This window comes from Psittacula echo (genome assembly GCF_963264785.1).
Source record: "Psittacula echo genome assembly, chromosome: 2".
In the NCBI taxonomy this organism is placed as follows: Eukaryota; Metazoa; Chordata; class Aves; order Psittaciformes; family Psittacidae; genus Psittacula; species Psittacula echo.
Window position 1 is genome coordinate 86,821,612 of NC_137737.1, and position 19,506 is coordinate 86,841,117.

The window sequence follows — 19,506 nt, forward strand, 5'->3', positions numbered from 1 at the left end:
GAAGACGCGCTTGGGGGCAGGGCTAGCGCATGCGCATCGCCGGCGCGAGCACGCGGCGCCGCGGCCGTGGGTGCCCGCGGCCCCTGTGCTCGTGAGGGGCGGGAGCGGCCGCGCCGACGGCGCGGCGCGTGGTGGGGCTCGTGCGGCGCCTGGCCGCCATGGGCCGCCGCGCGCGCGACCGCAGGCGGCAGCAGCAGCGGCAGGAGAGAGGCGGTGACAGCGGCGGCGGCGGCGGTGGGGACCAGGCGGTGAGAGCCGGGAGGGGAGGGGAGGGGAGGGGAGGGGAGCGGCAGCGCCGCCGGGCTGACGGTGCCGGCGTGTTTCAGGGCTGGGCCGGCGGCTACCCCGAGATCGTGAAGGAGAATGAGCTGTTCGAGCGGTACTACCGGGAGCTGGGCATCGTGCCCGACGGAGAGTGGGGAGACTTCATGGCGGCGCTGAGGGAGCCGCTGCCCGCCACGCTGCGCATCACCGGCTACCGCAGGTAGGGGCTGGGCAGGGGACCAGGGGGACGGAGGTACCCGCCGGTTTTACCTGCTGCCTGGGGAAGGCGACTTCCTCATCCTTCCTCATCTTGTGTGTCTCCCTCCTGTGCAGCCACGCCAGAGAGATTCTCCACTGCTTAAAGGAAAAGTACTTCAAGGAGCTGGAGGACCTGGAAGTGGATGGCCAGAAGGTCGAAATGCCACAGTCGCTGAGCTGGTGAGCGAGGTGCAAGTCCAACAGACATCCTGTGCAGTCCCGACATCCAGCCTGACAAATTGGTTTCATTTGCCTTTGCCTTTCTTCTGCCTCTTTGCCCCAGGTATCCAGAAGAGCTAGCCTGGCACACCAACCTGAGCAGAAAAATATTGCGCAAGTCACCACAGCTAGAGAAGTTTCATCAGTTTCTGGTTAGCGAGACAGAATGTGTAAGTCCTAGATACACCTTGATTTGTTTCTTTTCTCTTGCAAATCCCAAGCCATGTTTTATTTAACTGTGTTATGAGGCATTGAGACTGTACCTTTTCTCTCAGCAGCTAAGTAGCTCAAAAGAATCTCAGTTTAATGTTGGTGTTGACAGTGATTCATCCTACGACTGGCACATAACTGCAGTTACAAGTATTTCTCCTATGCTAATTGCATTTGGTTTTTGCTTGAGAATGTGAAAATGAGTCCCTGTAAAATAATGAGTTGCTCTTAGAAAACAAGTGTTTAAATTCAGTAAAAAGCGTGTGTGTATACATAACAACGCTTACCTTTAGTAATGGATGTTTCTCACTTGTTTGAAGCCAGTTTCCCATCTCTACTGAGCAGAAATTATATCTGTAGATTTAACAAAATTAGAGTAAATATGCTGTTACCAGAGACTTCAGTTGGGTGAAAAATGTTGATTTTTTTGTTGTTACACGCTACCAAAATTCAATCCTGAATTTATAATAGTGTGGTTTAGATTGCTTTAATTTATTTTATAGAGATTTAAAAAAAATATATTGCAAAAGAAATGTGCTCTCTTGTGCAATAAAAAGAAGGGGGTGCTGATCTTTCTTTTTGTTCTTTTTTTCCTTTCAAGGGAAATATCAGTCGACAGGAGGCTGTTAGTATGATCCCACCTCTGCTCCTTAATGTTAACCCTCATCATAAGGTAACTCTAGAATATGCTGTGTACTGGATTTTTTCCTAGTAGATAGTTTGATTACACTACAAATTACAAGAGCAGTATTAAGGCTGGTACAAAATTCTCTTATGCAAAAATCAGCTTGATGGCCATCAAACCTCTCTGTGGTTGTGTTAATTTTTAATCTGTTTTTCACAATTTGTTTTTCCCTCACCATTAGCTTGCTGGATAATTTTAAAGCATGTTTAGGCTTGCTTATTTTTCATTATTTTATGCATTATCTCACAAGTGGAAACTGGCAGTGTTACAACTGTTACTTTAAATGGCAGGTGTGACACTGTCTTACTGAGTGTGTTTCATGATGCATTAAGCAGTGCTTATCACGTGCTCCCTGAAGCTCTTCATAAATGCTCTTTGCATCTCTCTGCGGTCTGTCATCCAGGTTAGTCTTGTTCATGGCAGGAGCTTGTATGGGAACTGGAGCAGATCCATCCCTGTCTTTTATCCTGTTGTACAATTTCAGCTAACATTTCTGGAGCTAAAGGTCCAGAAGATAGTCATATGTTTGCATAACTAGGCAAAAAGAAAGACTCTAAGCTTCCTTACTTAAGAAAGCAGTGTTAGCTGTCAAATGGTTTGCTGTGAAAGTGACTGTATGAATGACTCAATCACAAGCCAAGTTTGTGATGAACCAGGAGTAAGAAATAATGCTAGAAATCAGGTGTTGGTGTCCGTGCTGTTCTGTTCTGCTGCTGAGGACAATTCAGATAATTCCCAAGTGCTTCTTCAAGGATATTAGAAAAAAGCAGTTTATACTGCCCTGATTTTTTTGGCATTAAAATGCAAATGTGTGTGGAGAGATAGCACTTAATTTTTATGAAATCTGTACAGTCAACTTGGCTGATTAATTTACTGATAGTTAAAGAAAAATACCACTTGCTCTTTAGTGTGTGAAGTTATAATGAAGTTAAAAGTTAATATATGAAGTTCCAGCTAACTTAAACTGAAATTGTTTGTGCGCTGAAAAAAGGACCATATACCCCATCTATATTCATATTTCTCTTTCAGATCTTTCTTTTTCAGCTGGTGTGTGTTTCCTACAAACTAAAGTCCTTTTTACATATTAGACTCTCAGAGATAAAGCATACGTAAAACAGAACTGTACTTTATGTTTTTGTAAATTGGTCTTCAGAACAATTATAACTCTGTAACTGTATGCAAAAATATTTAATTTCAACAAGAACACATAGTAAATTTCTCAGACTTAAAAACCACGTAAAGGTAGGACTTGTTATTTAATTTTCTGCTGTTTGCAGATTCTAGATATGTGTGCTGCACCTGGATCTAAGACTGCTCAACTGATTGAAATGCTACATGCAGACATGAATGATCCTTTTCCCAGTAAGTCTGGAAAAACTACCAAAAACTTTTGTGACTTTGAATTTCTGCGTTTTCTTGATTGTTATAATTATTACAGATAAGTAACTGCATTTAACTACATTTTGAATCCCCAGTGTGTTGGAGTGATACAAGATGGGAAGTACCCCCACCTTTGCCTTGAAACTTTGTGGGCTTCCTTGGCTAGAAGAGAGAGATAGGTTACATATAGATATAGATAGATATCTTCACAGTTCAGACTACGCTGGATCTGATAAGCTCTTAATTTTTTTATATATATCAGGTTTACCTAGTAGGTGGTGGCCCATAAGCCCTTGTGTTTTAGTTGTGTCCTGCAAACACTGGATTCGGGAGCTTTAGCCTTAGAATGGTCGTTATATTTATCTCCTTTATTTTTTTTTAAGCTTCAGAGTCTTTACTTTCAGTTAGATTCTTACAGAAAATATTGCCCATGGAAATTGTGAAGTTGGGGGGAGTGGATTCTTTCTGAATTCTTCTGGAAATCTGATGATGTACAGAGATTGTCTTCAGTGGCAGTGGAGGTTCTTTCTGTTACAAAGGTTTTACTTTGAGAAGTTGCTGCTTGTTCCTGCATGGAAGCTAGAACTATTGAGACTGTATTTGACACATCAGTTAAACCTCAGCATACTTCATCCTATTTTGTGTTCAGTAAGGGGTCCTCTATTCGTAAGTAGTCTTTTGAGTAAAAGTCTTTAGTGAAAGGCTTAGACAACTTTGAAGATAAAGCAGTAAACTATGTAAAATTACTTAGCTGTTGAATAGTAAAGCATCTTCCCAATATTTTTGTTTCCAGAGGGTTTTGTAATTGCTAATGATGTCGACAACAAGCGCTGCTATTTGCTGGTTCATCAGGCTAAGAGGTTAAACAGTCCATGCATCATGGTGGTAAATCATGATGCCTCCAGCATTCCTAATCTACAAATAGATGTTGATGGAAGAAAAGAGGTCCTCTTCTATGACAGGATATTATGTGACGTCCCCTGCAGGTATCTTGCATGCAGTCTTCAGTGCACAGATTTTAGTGCACTAAGTGCAGTGCTACAATTTTTGTCTTACTGAGTTATGCTTTTTGAGTTGTTTAGTGAGTTATGATTTATAGTAACTACCAAAGAAGGTGAATGCCTTAAACTGTCTTGGGTAAGAGGATACCAAATCAAGGTGAACATTTTTCATTCTAAGTGGTACTTAAATTTGGACTAATTTTGAACTTAGGCTCAGGATTCTGAAATACAAAGATGGCATTGAAGCAAACAGTATGGCATAGGAGGACTAGTTAATGTGGGAGAGGGACTGTTAATACTTTGCTGCTATAAATGACTTGGATATGAAGTTTCAGCCACAAATAATAAAAATCTGTTTGACCTCTGTTACAGTGGAGATGGAACTATGAGGAAAAACATTGATGTATGGAAGAAGTGGACAACACAAAACAGTTTACAGCTCCATGGGTAAAAATGCTTATTACACATCTGCACTTTCGTTTCTCTCTCCTCCTTTTCCTGGAGCTTTAACATCTGCATGCATTCATATGTTAATGTATGACAAAGCAGAGACTGAGAAGAGTCGCTTTTCTCTCAGATCAAGAGCGGATGTGCCATTCAGGGAAAGTATAGTGTTTCAGATATGAGGAGTGAAGTCTATGAATCTAAATTGCTTGTATTCTTAAGAATATCTGACATACTAACATTCATTGAATTAATTTAGACAAGGTAGCTAATGAAAGAGGGAACAAATAATTTGGTTGGGATTCTTAATGTTTAGGCAGGTAAAATACTGTTGGAAAATACAGCAACTTGTAAGATTTAATAGAAATGTTTTAAAGTCTTAAGAATATTAGAGATGATACATACACGGTTTCAGTTACCTGAGACTGATTTATGTTAAATGATGGTGAATGAGTACTTAGCCTAGTGCAGGCACATGGTAAAAAGCAGTAATTTAAACACAGATGGAAAAGCTTAGAACATTTTACTGTGCCTTTGTAACAAGCTGGGAATGCTGTCAATTACTGTGTCTCAGCTGACCTGTGGTGTTACTGCTAGATAACTCATAATTGCAGGTTCTATTTCAGTTGTCAGTATGCAGGTAGTTATCTGCATATATTATATATATATTATATTATATAAGCTTATTATCTGACTCAGTGATACTTTTCTCAGAAAGCCAATGCTAGCTAAGCTGTGTTGTCCATATTTGTAATAGATTGCTCCTCATTTTAACTAGATTTCTGAGAAGGAGAGCCAGGTTTTGGGGTGTTATTTTTCTGTGGAGTACTTTATTATAATCTTAATGGGGCACTAGAGAGAGCAACATACAGAGCATTATGTTAAAAGTTACCATGCAATAGTGTTAATGTTTGACCTAATTGCTGTTTTAGTAGATGTAATTGTGAGTGTGTCTGCAGTATAGGCAGCAAGTCTGCACTAAGCTGACTTAGTTTAAAGCTGAGTTTACTTTGTGTACTGATGACAGCTGTGGAGCTTGGTTAAGTGCTGGCTTAGTCATTGGAGCATTATGTGCCTGCAGTATAGCTTCATGTGTAAGAAACTTGATGACAGATCTTTCTGGTTCCTGAATGATACCTGGCTAGATCTGGTTAGACCTGGTGTTCTGTTAGATTGCAGTTAAGAATTGCAACCCGTGGTGTTGAACAGCTGGCAGAAGGTGGGAGGATGGTGTATTCCACGTGTTCGTTGAACCCCATTGAAAATGAAGCTGTGATCGCATCTCTGCTGGAAAAGAGCCAAGGTGAGAATTCCCAAGGTGGGGAAATCTTTTCCTCAGCCCAAAAAACAGTATGTGTATGAAACTACTAGTAATAAGCTTAGTGTAGGTAACATGCTCCTAGTATGCAAAACTGCAGCCATTTTTTGGTACCCGTAGGATTTTACCGGTGTTGATAGGAGCAGTCATCTTAAGTGGGCCTAAATAGGATGCAGATATAAAGCCTGAACAAGTTATGTTCGTAATACACAAAAGACTTCTACAGATCAGTGGAATTCAGTCTGTGTTATCTTGCTTCTGCTAACTGATTCCGCTGTTTGGATTCCACGTCTGATATTCATATTTCCTTTGGAAAACATGGTGTGGGACACTAGTGCTGTATGCTATAGGAGTAAAAAGCCCAGAGTATACTTAAGCAATTAGAGGAATGTTACTGTGCACCAGCAGGTGGAAGTCACTGATACCTTTAGCATCCTTTGACCCACAGTTTGGCATACTTGGACTTCTAAAGTCTTTAAGCTTATGGGGTTTTTTTTACACTTTTGACTTGCATATGAAGGCTTGCTTAAGTTGCTCTTAGGTCTTTATCATCTGAAGTAACAAGAGGTAGAAAAATTGAGATAAGTAGGGAAGCTTCACTGCATCAGTTTGTGATAGAAGGGTTTAGTAGCCCAAATTTCTGGTGTTGAGCTGATGGACACTTTTTTCTGAGTCAGTAACCTGAAGTTTGGAGATACCTAACTGAATTTCACATTAAAAGTTCCATAGACTAAGTTGAGCCTTGTACAGAGCAGGAGTTGTATTGCCTCTGGAGCTGAGCTGGTTCTGGAAGTAGACTAGTCTGTTTTGCTTAATGTTTTCTTTGTGCCAGTCACTATTCTGGCCTCCAATTACATGTGAAATTTCATTGTCTTAGTGTCGTGGTTTAAGCCCAGCTCAGAAACCACGCAACCTTTTGCTCACTCCCCCTTCTTCCTCCCCCTGCTCCCGGGGGGATGGGGAGGAGAATCGAAAGAATGTAACTCCCGCAGGTTGAGATAAGAACAGTCCAGTAACTAAGGTATAACACAAACCACTGCTGCCACCAATAATAATAATGATAAGGGAAATAACAAGGGAAGAGAATAGAACTGCTGACCACCTGCCGACCGATCCCCCGCCCGACCGAGCAGTGGTCTAGCCCTTTGGGTTAACTGGCCCCAGTTTATTTACTAGGCATGACGTGCTGTGGTATGGAATACCTTTTTGGTTAGTTTGGGCCAGGTGTCCTGTCTCTGCTTCCTCCCGGCTTCCCCTCCTCCCTGGCAAAGGATGAGACTCAGAAAGTTCTTGGTCAAACTAAACATTACTGAGCAGCAATTAAAAACATCGGTGTTATCAGTGCTGTTCCCAGGCTGAAAATCAAAACCATGGCACTGCAGCAGCTACTAAGAAGGAGAAAAATGACTGCTACTGCTCAACCCAGGACACTTAGAAACAGCAGTTTAGCTAAAATGCCTGGAGATAATTAGGAATTGACTATTCAATTTCCAGTCAAAGGACATTTTTAGAGATTGTTTGTTTGGTAGATGAGTGAGAGAATAACATGTTCTACAACATAGACACGTTTCAAGTAAATGATAGTATGCTTGGCTTATTGAAGGCTGTAGTACACCACAGTTAAGGTTAAAGATGGTTGGAAGGCAGTAAGGACTAATTTGGGTAGGATCATAAAGCAGTATGGATGTTAATGAGGCCAACAATTGCAGCATCTGGGGCAAATTGAGTACTTGAAAATAAGGATCTTGACTGGCTATTATGGCATTTGGATCTGTTCTCTGCCCAGTGGAGGTGTCCCAGTGAGTGAATGTTATCCTTGGGGCTTGAATGTAGGTGTAGCGAAAGAAGGATGAAGTAGCACAGTAGTCTGCAGGGGGCATTGAACCTCAAGTATTTGCTCAGGTCAGTATAGAAGGTTTGTTGGTTCTTGGGTGTTAACTTAATCCTAGCACTGTGTTACACGGCTCCTTGTAGAGCAGATCAGAGATTGCTTTCCCCTTAGGGCTGAAGTAAGAAAAAAGCACTTTTGTACCATGTTTCTCTACTGAAAATTGTAGTGTTTCTGACAAACTATTTAGTGCCCGCTCAGTCTGATGTAGTCTTGAGGTATCAGTTGAAGTCACGCTGTAGGTAGGCAGGAATATTTAAAGGACGAGTGCAAACATCAGGTTTAATCAGATCTGAAATGTCTTTTTGGAATTCATCCATAAATTCATGTATTAGTCATTTATTTAAGACCTGCTTAAAGTGTCACTGTAAGAGTAAATGGTTATTCATTTCGAACAGGTTGTTAAATTGTGTACAACATGAGGAAAAGCCTACCTAGCTGTTAGAATTCAGAATCAGAAAAAAGAAATTTTCAGGTTACTCTTCTTTAGAGAGATCACCTATTTAAACAGTAAGTTTTTATACCATTCTTTCTGGACTTGGGGCAGCTTGAAGTTCTTATTCAGTAGAGGAAGTTATACTCTGATGTCATTTGTAGATGTATTTATTTTATATGTATTTGTAGCATGATGTATTTATATGTTATTTGTAGTAGTATGTATTCTAGGCACATCACCTTTTGTCGTAGAATCATAGGATGGTTTGGTTTGGAAGGGACCTTAAAGATCATCTAGTTCCAGCCCCCCTGCCATGGGCAGGGACGCTTTCCACTAGACCATGTTGCTCAAAGCCCCATCCAACCTGGCCTTGAACACTGACAGGGATGAGGCAGCCACAACTTCTCTGAGCAACCTGTGCTAGTGCCACACCACTCTCACAGTAAAGAATTTCTTCCTTGTATCTAAGCTAAATCTACTCTCTTTCAGCTTAAAGCCATTACCTCTTGTCCTATCCCTACACACCCTTGTAGAAAGTCCCTATCCAGCTTCCTTGTAGCCGCCTTTTAGGTACTGGAAGGCTGCTATAAGATCTCCCTTGAACCTTCTCCAGGCTGCACAGCCCCAGCTCTCTCAGCCTGTCTTTATAGGAGAGGTGCACCAGCCCTCTGATAATCTTCATGGCACTCCTCTGGAACTGTTTAAGTGGGTCCATGTACAGTTTGAAATTTTCCTTTCCATTTAAAAAATAATAAATTCTTTTTCCTGTCGCACTGGAATAAATTAAGATTTTAAGTCCATAAAATGAGAATTTATCAAGCATTTTAAAAGGCTTAGTCATCCCAAAAGAGTACCTTTCTGAGAGATGCTGAGTAAGTGAGGATAAAAACTTCTAAGACTGCATTGCCTGGAACACTGACATTTATGATATGGGTTGTACAGTATTACTCTATGCAGCTGCTACAGAAAATATCATTATGTTTTGTTTAATTTATAGGTTGCAAATTTATGGAGTTATTACGAACAGTTCTTGCCATCTGTCTGGTTAATTTACATGGCAGTGCTTGTGTAATGTTTTGTTCCTTGAAAGTTTTAAAAAGCAATGGTCTTAAACTGGTCTTAAAACTTGACAGAAAACTAAGGAAAACTTAATTAGGAACACAACTCTCAAATCTGTTTTAAAGAATGTGTATATTCTTGATTTCAGGTGCCTTAGAACTTGCTGATGTCTCTTCTGAGTTACCAGGTTTGAAGAGGATGCCAGGAATTACAAAATGGAAGGTACTGAACTTAATACTTCTGTGAAGTTCTTTGTGGTAGAATGTTAAATTAGGGAGATACTGAAGTTTAACATTTCAAAACATTAGATTGAGCTGAAGTAATGATAGTGATTTGCTGTTTAGAGTTTTAGACAATATAGCATTGTAGGGGAGAGGGCTAAAAACTTTTCTAATGGTAAGTTCTTACTTCTCATCTGCTGTCATCTTTTTCCTCTAGCTTTCTTTGCTGTCTCCTGTATTTTATAGAATTCCCTTTTCTAATGTGCACATGTGGCCTGTAGGTGGCAACATAATTTCAGCCACTTTTTAAGTTATGCCTCCTGTCTGTACAGCCTGTGAGTGTTAGATTTTACAGTTCTTTAGCTGGTCTGTTTCGATCATTTGGAAGTAAAAGCTGTTAAACCCTTTCTGGAAGTCAGCAATAAAATCTGCAGTGCTGTGAGTAATCCTAGAATATTAATGGAATTATATATTCTGTTCCACAACTTCCGTGATTTCAGTTCTGGAAACAGACTAGCAGAGAGGAGCAAAACCCTCCAAAGCTGCTTCAGCTTCTTGATAAGAGTATAATCAAGAAGAGTAGAAGGTCTTCCTGGTATAGGAAAAGAAGCTCTGATGAACTTCTAATTATGAGCGTGTGCCTTTGTGACCCCCTTGGTGGCTCTGTCTTCTCTCCCCATTTCACTAGTCTCTTGCAATGGTAGTTTGCAGATTTATGCCTGTCCACAAGATGGATGGAATAAAGATTTGTTTATGTTCTGCCATTGGAAATTCAGCCTAGAAACTAGCTGGTTTCTTTCTTCTGAAAGTTCTGAAAAATTAAATTTCATGCTAGTAACTGAAGGATAAATGTAAAATGCATAACTGGCTTATGATTTTAATTTCACTAAATTTTTACTGCATAGAGCTACTGTGCATATATATATATATATATAAAGATCCCTAAGAGTATATCTTATTCCCTATAATATTATATTATATAATTAATCTTAGAGGGCAGTTATAGATATGTTCTGAATCCTGGTTAAAAATACAGGTACTACAGAATTCATGGTTCTTCAGTAACTTCCCTTGAAAACATCTTTATCATAACCTATATATGCTGTGGCAGGGGCTCCATGCTTACCAAGCTGTTGTGTTGCATTCTTGGATCTTTCTTATGTAATGAAATTGGGATTCCTTGTTTTTAAACCCTTATTAGGCTGCAGTATCCTCTTTGTATATTGCACAGAAGCTGCCTATAGCAGAATGTTTCACAGCCAGTGTTATGGCAAAAAAGTAGTGTATCTTAAATCTGATGTCTTACTAATTTTATATATTCTACCACTGCTCTTCCTTTGGATTTTGGCAGTCTGTATGTTGTAGCAAGTTATCAGAGATCACTGCATTTTATTCTGCACAAGTCTTTACTTGACTACACGCTTCGTGAAGCATACAAGAAGCTAAGAGGTACAGCTGGCAAGAATCTCATGCACGCATACAGTGCACAAAGAAACAATATACTTTAAAGAACTTAATTTACTATACCAGAAAATAACTTCCCTTTTTAGCATCTGAACCTTGGTTTGAAAGTATTTTAATTAAAACTTGTAAAATGGTGGTGCGTATTCTTCACAGTATTTATATTTACTCCTTTGAAGGTAATGCTGAAAGATGGACAGTGGCTTGAAGAGTGGAAAGATGTGCCTTCAAATAGACAAACACAAATACGTCCCACTATGTTTCCTGTAAAAGATGAAGAGAAGCTGAAGTCAATGAATCTAGAGCGTTGGTAAGTTTTCCCAGAGTAGATTTTATTAGGTTTTGATGTTTATTTTGTGTGGGGGTGGGCAAATTATAATTAGGTCAGATTAGGAATATGCTTGTATAGGTCTCAGGATATTTTAATTGTTTTATGTGTAATGACAGTACACAATATTTAAATTCCAGTGAACTGAGAGAAATTATTGGAAGTTGCTTACAAGGAATAAGTACTCACACAAGCAGGCCAAATTCTTTGCATCCAGTAGAGATACAGAGCCTAAATTGCTGGAAAAGTGTAAAAACTTTAACATTTTAAAAGTGACTTACTTGTTATTAATTACTTTCCGTAACTGTTCTAAAAGTAAATTATAGAAATGAGACATTAAAACTCAGAATAGTGAATAGTGAAGTGAATGCATTGCACTGGTGTAAGTTGTTTTGCCAGGATGTTCTATTTTAGATCCTGTTTCTAGCTTGATAAATCAGATCTGCACAATCCTACTGGGAATACTTAGTTTACCCTGAACATAAATATAAATGTTATGCTTCTAGTACTGTGAAAGCCTGAATGCTGCTGATGAATACATTGCAACATTTTTTTTCCCCCTCTAGTCTTAGGATATTGCCACATCATCAGAACACGGGAGGTTTCTTTGTGGCTGTGTTAATAAAAAAATCAACAATGCCATGGAATAAACGCCAGCCTAAGGTAACTTTTTTTAAAGGAGCTAAAAGGTTAACTTTTAATAACATTTCTGGATTATTTTTGGAAAGCTTGTATGATAGAAAATATACTGTAACTGTTTTGTATCTGCCTTTCAGTCATAGTTCAGATTGTCAATTAAAAATAAATTCCTAAATCCCTTAAGAACTAAAAAAAAAAAAAAAAAAAAAAGAATCTAAAAAAAAAAGGGTGGGATGGAATTTTGAAATCCTAGTAAAATAGCAAGGTAAAACCTGAACCTAAAGCTAAGATTTTTCAAAGAATTACAGAAGCAGATCAGATTGGGCCACTAGAGCTGTCACTTCCTTCAGCTGTGTGTGGTCCTGCTGAAGTCTTTTTTTTCTGCTGTGTTGTAAGCAAATTCTGATTTCCGTTTATCTTATTCTGGGCTGGTTGCTCAGAAGTGATTCACCAACAGATTAGTCTAGCAGCTCAGCAGCCAGGGGAATGGATATAAACCTGTTAGGAGCAGCAGCAGCTTCAGCCACCTGACTTTAATCCATTTGTCGTCAATTGTCTTTAAAATCCTGTCAACAGGATTTTAAGTTGACATGATGTATTTGATCTCTTATGTTGCTGATATCTTTGAGAGAAACTTCTTTTGTGTACCCTTTTTAGCTGTTTCTGTTTATTTGATTTGCATCATTAGAACACCATATGAGTCAAGTGTATGTGGCAGTAAGGAAGAAGCATTTATTCAGAAGCAAGCGTCATGCAAACAGTTTATGGTGTTCTAAGTTTAATGTTGTAGCACTCTTACAGAAAGTGTGCAGCAGCAAGATGTGTGAGTCATTTTGAGTGCTAGGAGGAAAGCAGGAGATCCTGACTTAAAATAGTCTTCTCTTTGAGTGCTTGAACACGATTTTGTAAATGGTACAAAAATAGCTTTCCTGAACAGTTAGTAAGAAATTGTCCAGATCAGTACTAGAGGTAAATGCAACTTGTAATGGTATCTTCACTTAGTAATCAGATTAACTCCCTAAATGGATCTGTTTAAGCCCTAACATTCAAATTGATAAGCATTAAGTACGTGCAAAGAGAGAATATAGGTACCTGTTATTACAACTTAGACACTATTTTTGCTTTGTTGAAAATACTGTAATTTGAAATAGGTTCATCAGAAATTACTGCAAAGAACAGGAGATGCTGAAGTGACAGCAGCCAATTCAGATAATGGTTCTGAACGTATTACTGAAGAACCAACACTTGATGAAAATGAAGAGTCTAAGAAAAAGCAAGAATTGCAGAATTCAAACACTGAACAAAGCAAAAAGGAAGGAGTATGTGGGTAAGAGGCCATGTCTCAGTATTTGTCCTGTGACAGATTCGTAATTGCTGAGCATTCTATAGTTCTTTTGTTATTGGACTCATTTAGAAGTTGATCAAGAAGAATAAATTAATTTGATCAGTTGTCTTCTATTTCCACATTTTCTGTTTTGTATTTCAGCAGGTTAGGAAATAATACTTTTCTTGCTAGCATTTGTAAAGTCTGTTAGTCCTTTCTTCTCTGTTAAGGAAAAAAAAACTTTCAGAAGTCAACCTTTGGAAGAACTTCACTGTCTTCACAACTCAGAAATTTCTGTTTACTGTTTCTATGGTTTCTGTTTTCAAGCATTGCTTTCACTTCTTAAAATGAGGAAGTTAAGTTGTGGGTAGTGTTTTTTTTAATGAAGCGCAGGAAAATGTCAGTATTCTGTTTGGTGTATTTTGTGTATGGTGTATTACCGCAAGACAAATGTTGACCAAATGAACTGAATATACTGAGTTTAAACCAGGTACTTTTATTAAAATTGAAACTGCAATATCATTTTCTTTTCAGACCACCACCATCTAAAAAAATGAAGTTGTTTGGTTTTAAAGAAGACCCTTTTGTGTTTCTCCCTGAAGATGATCCATTGTTCCTTCCTATCCAGTAAGAAAAAAATGTTTCTGTTTTGGCCATAAGATTCCTAGTAGTTTAAAGAACATCAGTTCACTTCATCAGAAAAGATGGGTCCAGCTGGTCATACATAAAACTTTTCCCTGACTTTGCACCACGTGCCCCTCTCTTCAACACTTAAAACTCTTATATGAAAATAGCCAACTATAGTTTGCACTGGAAATTTTCAAGTGTATCTTCGTGTCTATGACAACTTGTCTTTTCTGATGTCATGCTGTCGTGATTTAAGCCCAGGCCGTAAATTAGAACCACACAGTCTACTTCTCCCCCCCTTTTTCTTCTCCCCACTCCTGGAGGGACGGGGAGGAGAATCGAAAGAATGCAACTCCCACAGGTTGAGATAAGAACAGTTTAATAACTAAGGTATAACACAAACCACTACTGGTACCACCAATAATAATAATGATAAAGGAAATAGCAAGGGAAGAGAATACAACCGCTCACTGACTGGTACCTCGCCCCCACCCCGCAGTGATCCAGCCCTTCCGGATACTCTCAGTTACATCCTGGGCATGACGTGCTGTGGTATAGAATACCTCTTTGGCTAGTTTGGGTCAGGTGTCCTGTCCCTGCTTCCTCCCAGCTTCCCCTCCTCCCTGGCAGAGCATGAGACTCACAAAGTCCTTGGTCAGGGTAAACATTCTGACCAGCAACTGAAAACATCGGCTTTATCAGTATCCCAGGCCGAAAGTCAAAACCACAGCGCTGCACCAGCTACTAAGAAGGAGGAAAAATGACTGCTACTGCTAAACCAGGACACATGCATCTTAGAAAGTCTAGTTCTGAAGCCAGTGTTAAGTGTTTGCAGAAATAGGTGGAGGAAATGGGCTGACCCACGCATTTTGAGTATGCAATTTCATTGCTTAGTTAATCAAAACAAGTATTATGGCCACAGGGAGTTTTATGCATTGGACCCATCATTTCCCAAGATGAATTTACTAACCCGAACTCAAGAAGGAAAGAAGAGACAGCTGTACATGGTTTCTAAGGAGCTAAGAAATGTGCTTCTGAACAACAGTGAGAAGATGAAGGTATGGTTTATCTCTTCAGGTTTTCACAACGGAGATTATAAACATCAGTGAATGTTGCCTTGAACTTTATTGCTGAGCTTGTTTATATAGAAGATTAGCCCTCTGATAGGCCTTGTTTGAGGGTTTTTTTTGTATGAATGTTTTCTTCAAGAGATGAAGAGTTGCTTCTGAGTAAATAAAAAAGTAAATAACAATCTCCAAGGTTAAAATCAGTATGTTTTTTGGCAGATGCAAGAGAACTTAAGAATAGAGGAGTGAATCTATAACTGTCGTGTGTGTACTAGTGTTTTTGCATGCTTTTCAGTTACTTTCATGAGTTTACACTAAGGCTTTTGTATTTATGAGCCCCTTAATTATAAAAGTATTAAGAGCTTTGAAAACCTACCAAAAAATAATGGTTAACTTCAGCTCAGTTATTAGCTGGCTGTGTTACATGGGGACATTGTTTAAGTAATTTCAACTACTGAACATTTTGGAAAGTTAATTAAGCTGAATGGTAATGGGATAAGAAGTATTTTTTGTGAATTATAGGGGAAAATTATATATATATTTTTTATATGACTCCCCATAGAAAATGCTTTGCAAATGCTAAAGATTTGTCTTACAACTTGTTGAATAATTTAAGTTAGAATGGGGTTATCTAGTCCAGCTTCCTTCCTGCCCCAAGCAGAGCTAACTTCAAAGCTAGATAAGAGAGTTCAGGGCCTCGTCCAATCAAATCTTGAAGATGTCCAAAGATACTCATTACATCTTTGCAGCAGATCTTTGAGATGGATAAATAATTACACTTTTATCTAACATATAGGAAGTGGCTACATAATGCACCAGTTCCTTAAAATTTTGTTGGTTATGTTAGGTAGTGAGACTCTGGGTACTGCAAAGGATGTCGTGTCCTAATATTAAGCACTTGTGCATTTTAAAAATCCCGTCCTTGACTGAATACTTTCCCAGAATTGCCCAGAAAATTCTTTCTCAAAGTAAAATTAAAATTAGATCTTAATAGTTCATTGCCTTCATTTTAAGACTGCCACTTCTTCACAGTGTTCAGGTTTAAACATGAAGAGGAGTAAGAAATGTTTATGCTGAGAGAGAACTGTGTTTTGATAGTGGGGATTCCTTTTTCCCTTGAATTAATTTTCACATTAATTTAATTTAGTGTCCAGTGCAAATGAACATTACAGCAGAATTATTCTTTATTCCTCCTTTTAGTGAAACAGTTGAGAAAAAAGCAAAGTTCAGAGTGGTAATTTAGAATTTATACTTCTTAATGATAATCTTTGGCTTTGCCGTTTGCAGGTTATTAACACAGGGATAAAAGTCTGGTCTCGCAACAGTGATGGGGAACAGTTTGGATGTGCATTCAGATTAGCACAAGAGGTAATTTGAGAATGTATTTTCAATGGAGATACTTTCATTTCCCCTAAAGCCTATAGCACGGCTGGCATTAACTTTGTCAGATTAATGACAATTGACATTTTCAGTATGGTCTAAAATGTGAAAATTGTTTTCTGACATTAGCTAAAGAAAATACTGATTTAACAATTTTCTTCAGAAAGTAGAGATTGCATTTTGAAATAATTATATTTATTTATTAAACAGGGAATTTATACTCTGTACCCATTCATTCATGCGAGGATTATAAATGTCTGCATAGAAGATGTTAAAATTCTGCTAACCCAGGAAAATCCATTCTTAAGTAAATTTAGCAGTGAAACACAGAAGAAAGTCAAAGACATGGGTAAGCCTTCTAATTTGTGCTATGACAAAAGGATTGTATATACGTATTATATATATATAAAACATATATGCACACATATTATATATATTTTTATATATAATATACTACATATATAATATATATATAGAAAAGACTATGAGAATCCTGCCACATAAACTGCTAAAAATTTTGACTGGATTTATCTTAAATATACTTGGTAATTAAGTAAGTAAGCATTATGGAAACCAGGTGTGCTACTACAAACTGTAGTCCTTTCTGATCTCAGCCTTTAAGGTTTATGAACTCCAGAGAACAGAAGAGTTGCCAAACTTTGACTTTTGTGACACAGTGGTGTGAGGCAGCATTTAAAATACCTGATGATCAAAGATTTTATATGTGCTACTGATACTTATGTGTTAGTGCTCCAGCTGAAACTGTTTGTCATCTGCAATTGTTTATCATGATTTTCTGTATCAAATTTAGTTATTCAAGTTTTTATTTTCTTAAATATGGGGATCAATGCCTAGTCATAATAAGTTTTTATTTCCTTTGTGCTGGATGCTTGAAGAAATGAAGGCTGGTTTTCTGTCTTTTGTTTATGTTGTTTTATTTCCATGTCATCGCTGGTCCTTGTACTTCAGTGTTTGATGAGATGAAATGGGAGGAACAATTTTTCTAAAGTTTGGGCTGGCATACTCTTAATGTTCGTTTTACTTAAGTAAGAGTTCCTTCCTAGGTTCACTGAGTAAAGTAATCCACTACGTGGTTTTTTTAGTTGAATTTCTTTGTTTGTGTGGGAGCAGGGTTAGCAGTTGCTTTTGGAATTATAGAAACGCTTTGGTCTGGAGAAAAAGACAAAATAAAAGGAATAAAACTGATACTGTCTATAGGTCACTGTACTGACATAGATAACTGTTAACAGCTCGTGCTTTGTGACTGTCTAAGAACTTGTTTTCTTGAACATTTTCAAGTTGCAGTAATTTTAACATTGTACCAAGTAATTCATCTGTTCTGGTCTTGTTCCCCCACCCTCTTCCCTTTCCTTGTAGCAATGGGAAGTATAGTTCTGAAGTACGACCCAGACCCTGCGTAAGTAGAATTGTTGCTTTCCATTTATGCAGTTTTATAACTTAGACAAGAATTTTTCACTCAGCAAAAACAGAAGTGGAGGCATAGAGGGGCTGTGAAGCCAACAATAGCACCAGACAGGATATAAAGAATATACAGGGAAAGAAGCTATCTTGCCTGTGTATTCTTAAAACAGCTGTAGAGTTTAGCTTTATAAAGGAGAGCTAGTAGTTGTGCCAGAGGTTCACAGTATCACTGCATGTGATTTGTGTGTGTGTGTTTGATTGTTTGTTACCCTGTGAAGTCCAGTATTTGGAATAGAAAAAGCTAAACTTTTTTGTTGTTCTTTTTTTTTTGTAAAAGTATTATTAGAAACTCTTGAGAACTTTTAAAATGTAAGCTGTCATCTTGCTTTTGCTTATATTAGTTTGAAACCAGAGCTAGAAAATTGTTTTGCCTGTTGCAGAAATTTAATAACACTGAGCTTATTTGTTTTGGTTGCTTGCTTGTAAACAGCCAGGCATCTGTTTAGATATTAAGTTAAGTTTAGATATTAGAAGTTAAGACAAATTTACTTGTCTTCTGTAAATAGTCATAAAATGCATTCAGTGTTAAAGATTGTGCACTTACTTACGTACATGCACACAGGGTATGGCTATAAGGTTAAGTTTTGAAGGTGAACTTTCTCATAGTTGACTGAATGTAACTGCTTGTTTGTAGAAAACCTGATGATCTTCAGTGCCCTATACTGCTGTGTGGTTGGCAAGGGAAGACATCACTCCGTGCCTTTGTGCCCAGGAATGAGAGACTTCATTACCTGAGGATGATGGGGGTTGAAGTGTTTAAAGCAAAGAGGAAAGATGAGGAGTCGGAAAGTAAAAAAGATGAGGAATTGGAAAGTAAAACGGAGGAAGAAGTTCAACATAGGCTGGCACAAACAGAGGAAGGAATGGATGTGGAAGACAAAGAACATGATTTAGTTACAAAAATGGAAGCAGAAATAGGTGAAGAATCTTCCCACAGTCCTGTGGAAAACAGTGCTATGGAAGTAGAAAATAAAATCGAGGATTTAGATCAATCTGGTAAAAATGCCAATAGTCATGTAATCCCAGAAAGCAAAGACACAGATAGGAGTATTGTGAAAGATTAGGTTTCTTTCTCTGTTACTTGGCAGCTTCTATGAGGCTGACATCCGGACTTGTGCTTTTAGCATGGAAGTGTATTTTAAAATTTTGTTTGGAATGGGATGTTCCTCTTTTAAAGTTCCACCTATTTTATTTTTTAAGCGAAAACTATATATAAAGATACTTCTTTTCAAGTGTGTCTTCTTTTTACCATTTTAAGCTCTGTATTACTGGTGGGTTTCTGTGTCTGTTGCTGGCAACAGACCATGCGCCAGTAAAAGCTAAAGCCCATATTTGAAATGGAATAGTGGCGTGTACAAACAAGCTACTTGTGTAACTGGTCAAGAATTCCTTCAGAAGAAAACACCTGTTTCATTCAAAACACATTAGTTCTAGAAGAATGGTTTTCTCTTAATATTGCTTACTCCATCTACCACCCAGTCTGATGACTACTTACACAGGTTCTTAAATGGGTAAGGGAATCAGTGTGAGCATGCATAAAAATGCGTGTATAGGATAAATAACTGAGAACCTGGTTAATAAAACCACGCATCTGGAAACAAAAATGCAGAATGCATTTTGCTGGAGACTGATGCCTGAAATTCTTCTTGAGAGTGACAGATTGCTTGACAGGCACAGCTAGTGAATGTTGTTTAGATCTTCAGCTATGCTGAGCATGCCTGAGACTTGTACCTTGAAATGTGCCTGTTTTAAAAGTCTGTGACTTTCCCTCAAATCTGCTGCAGTCATCTGTTTCTCCATCATTTCTTCAGGTGC

The 19,506-nt window shown here is 38.4% G+C and overlaps 1 protein-coding gene across 1 annotated transcript; it reads left to right on the forward strand.

The window, feature by feature from the left end:
- Window positions 1-78: 78 nt before the first annotated feature.
- Window positions 79-19,089, forward strand: NSUN2 (NOP2/Sun RNA methyltransferase 2). The gene is made up of 19 exons (XM_080611194.1): window positions 79-248; window positions 327-484; window positions 598-702; window positions 806-911; window positions 1,553-1,624; window positions 2,914-2,998; window positions 3,810-4,002; window positions 4,390-4,464; window positions 5,634-5,764; window positions 9,311-9,384; window positions 11,024-11,154; window positions 11,739-11,835; window positions 12,963-13,138; window positions 13,670-13,762; window positions 14,685-14,820; window positions 16,117-16,197; window positions 16,420-16,558; window positions 17,587-17,626; window positions 18,326-19,089. Exons 1-19 carry the CDS (start codon window positions 159-161, stop codon window positions 18,753-18,755), a joined length of 2,412 nt encoding a protein of 803 aa, XP_080467320.1. The 5' UTR covers window positions 79-158; the 3' UTR covers window positions 18,756-19,089.
- Window positions 19,090-19,506: the final 417 nt, after the last annotated feature.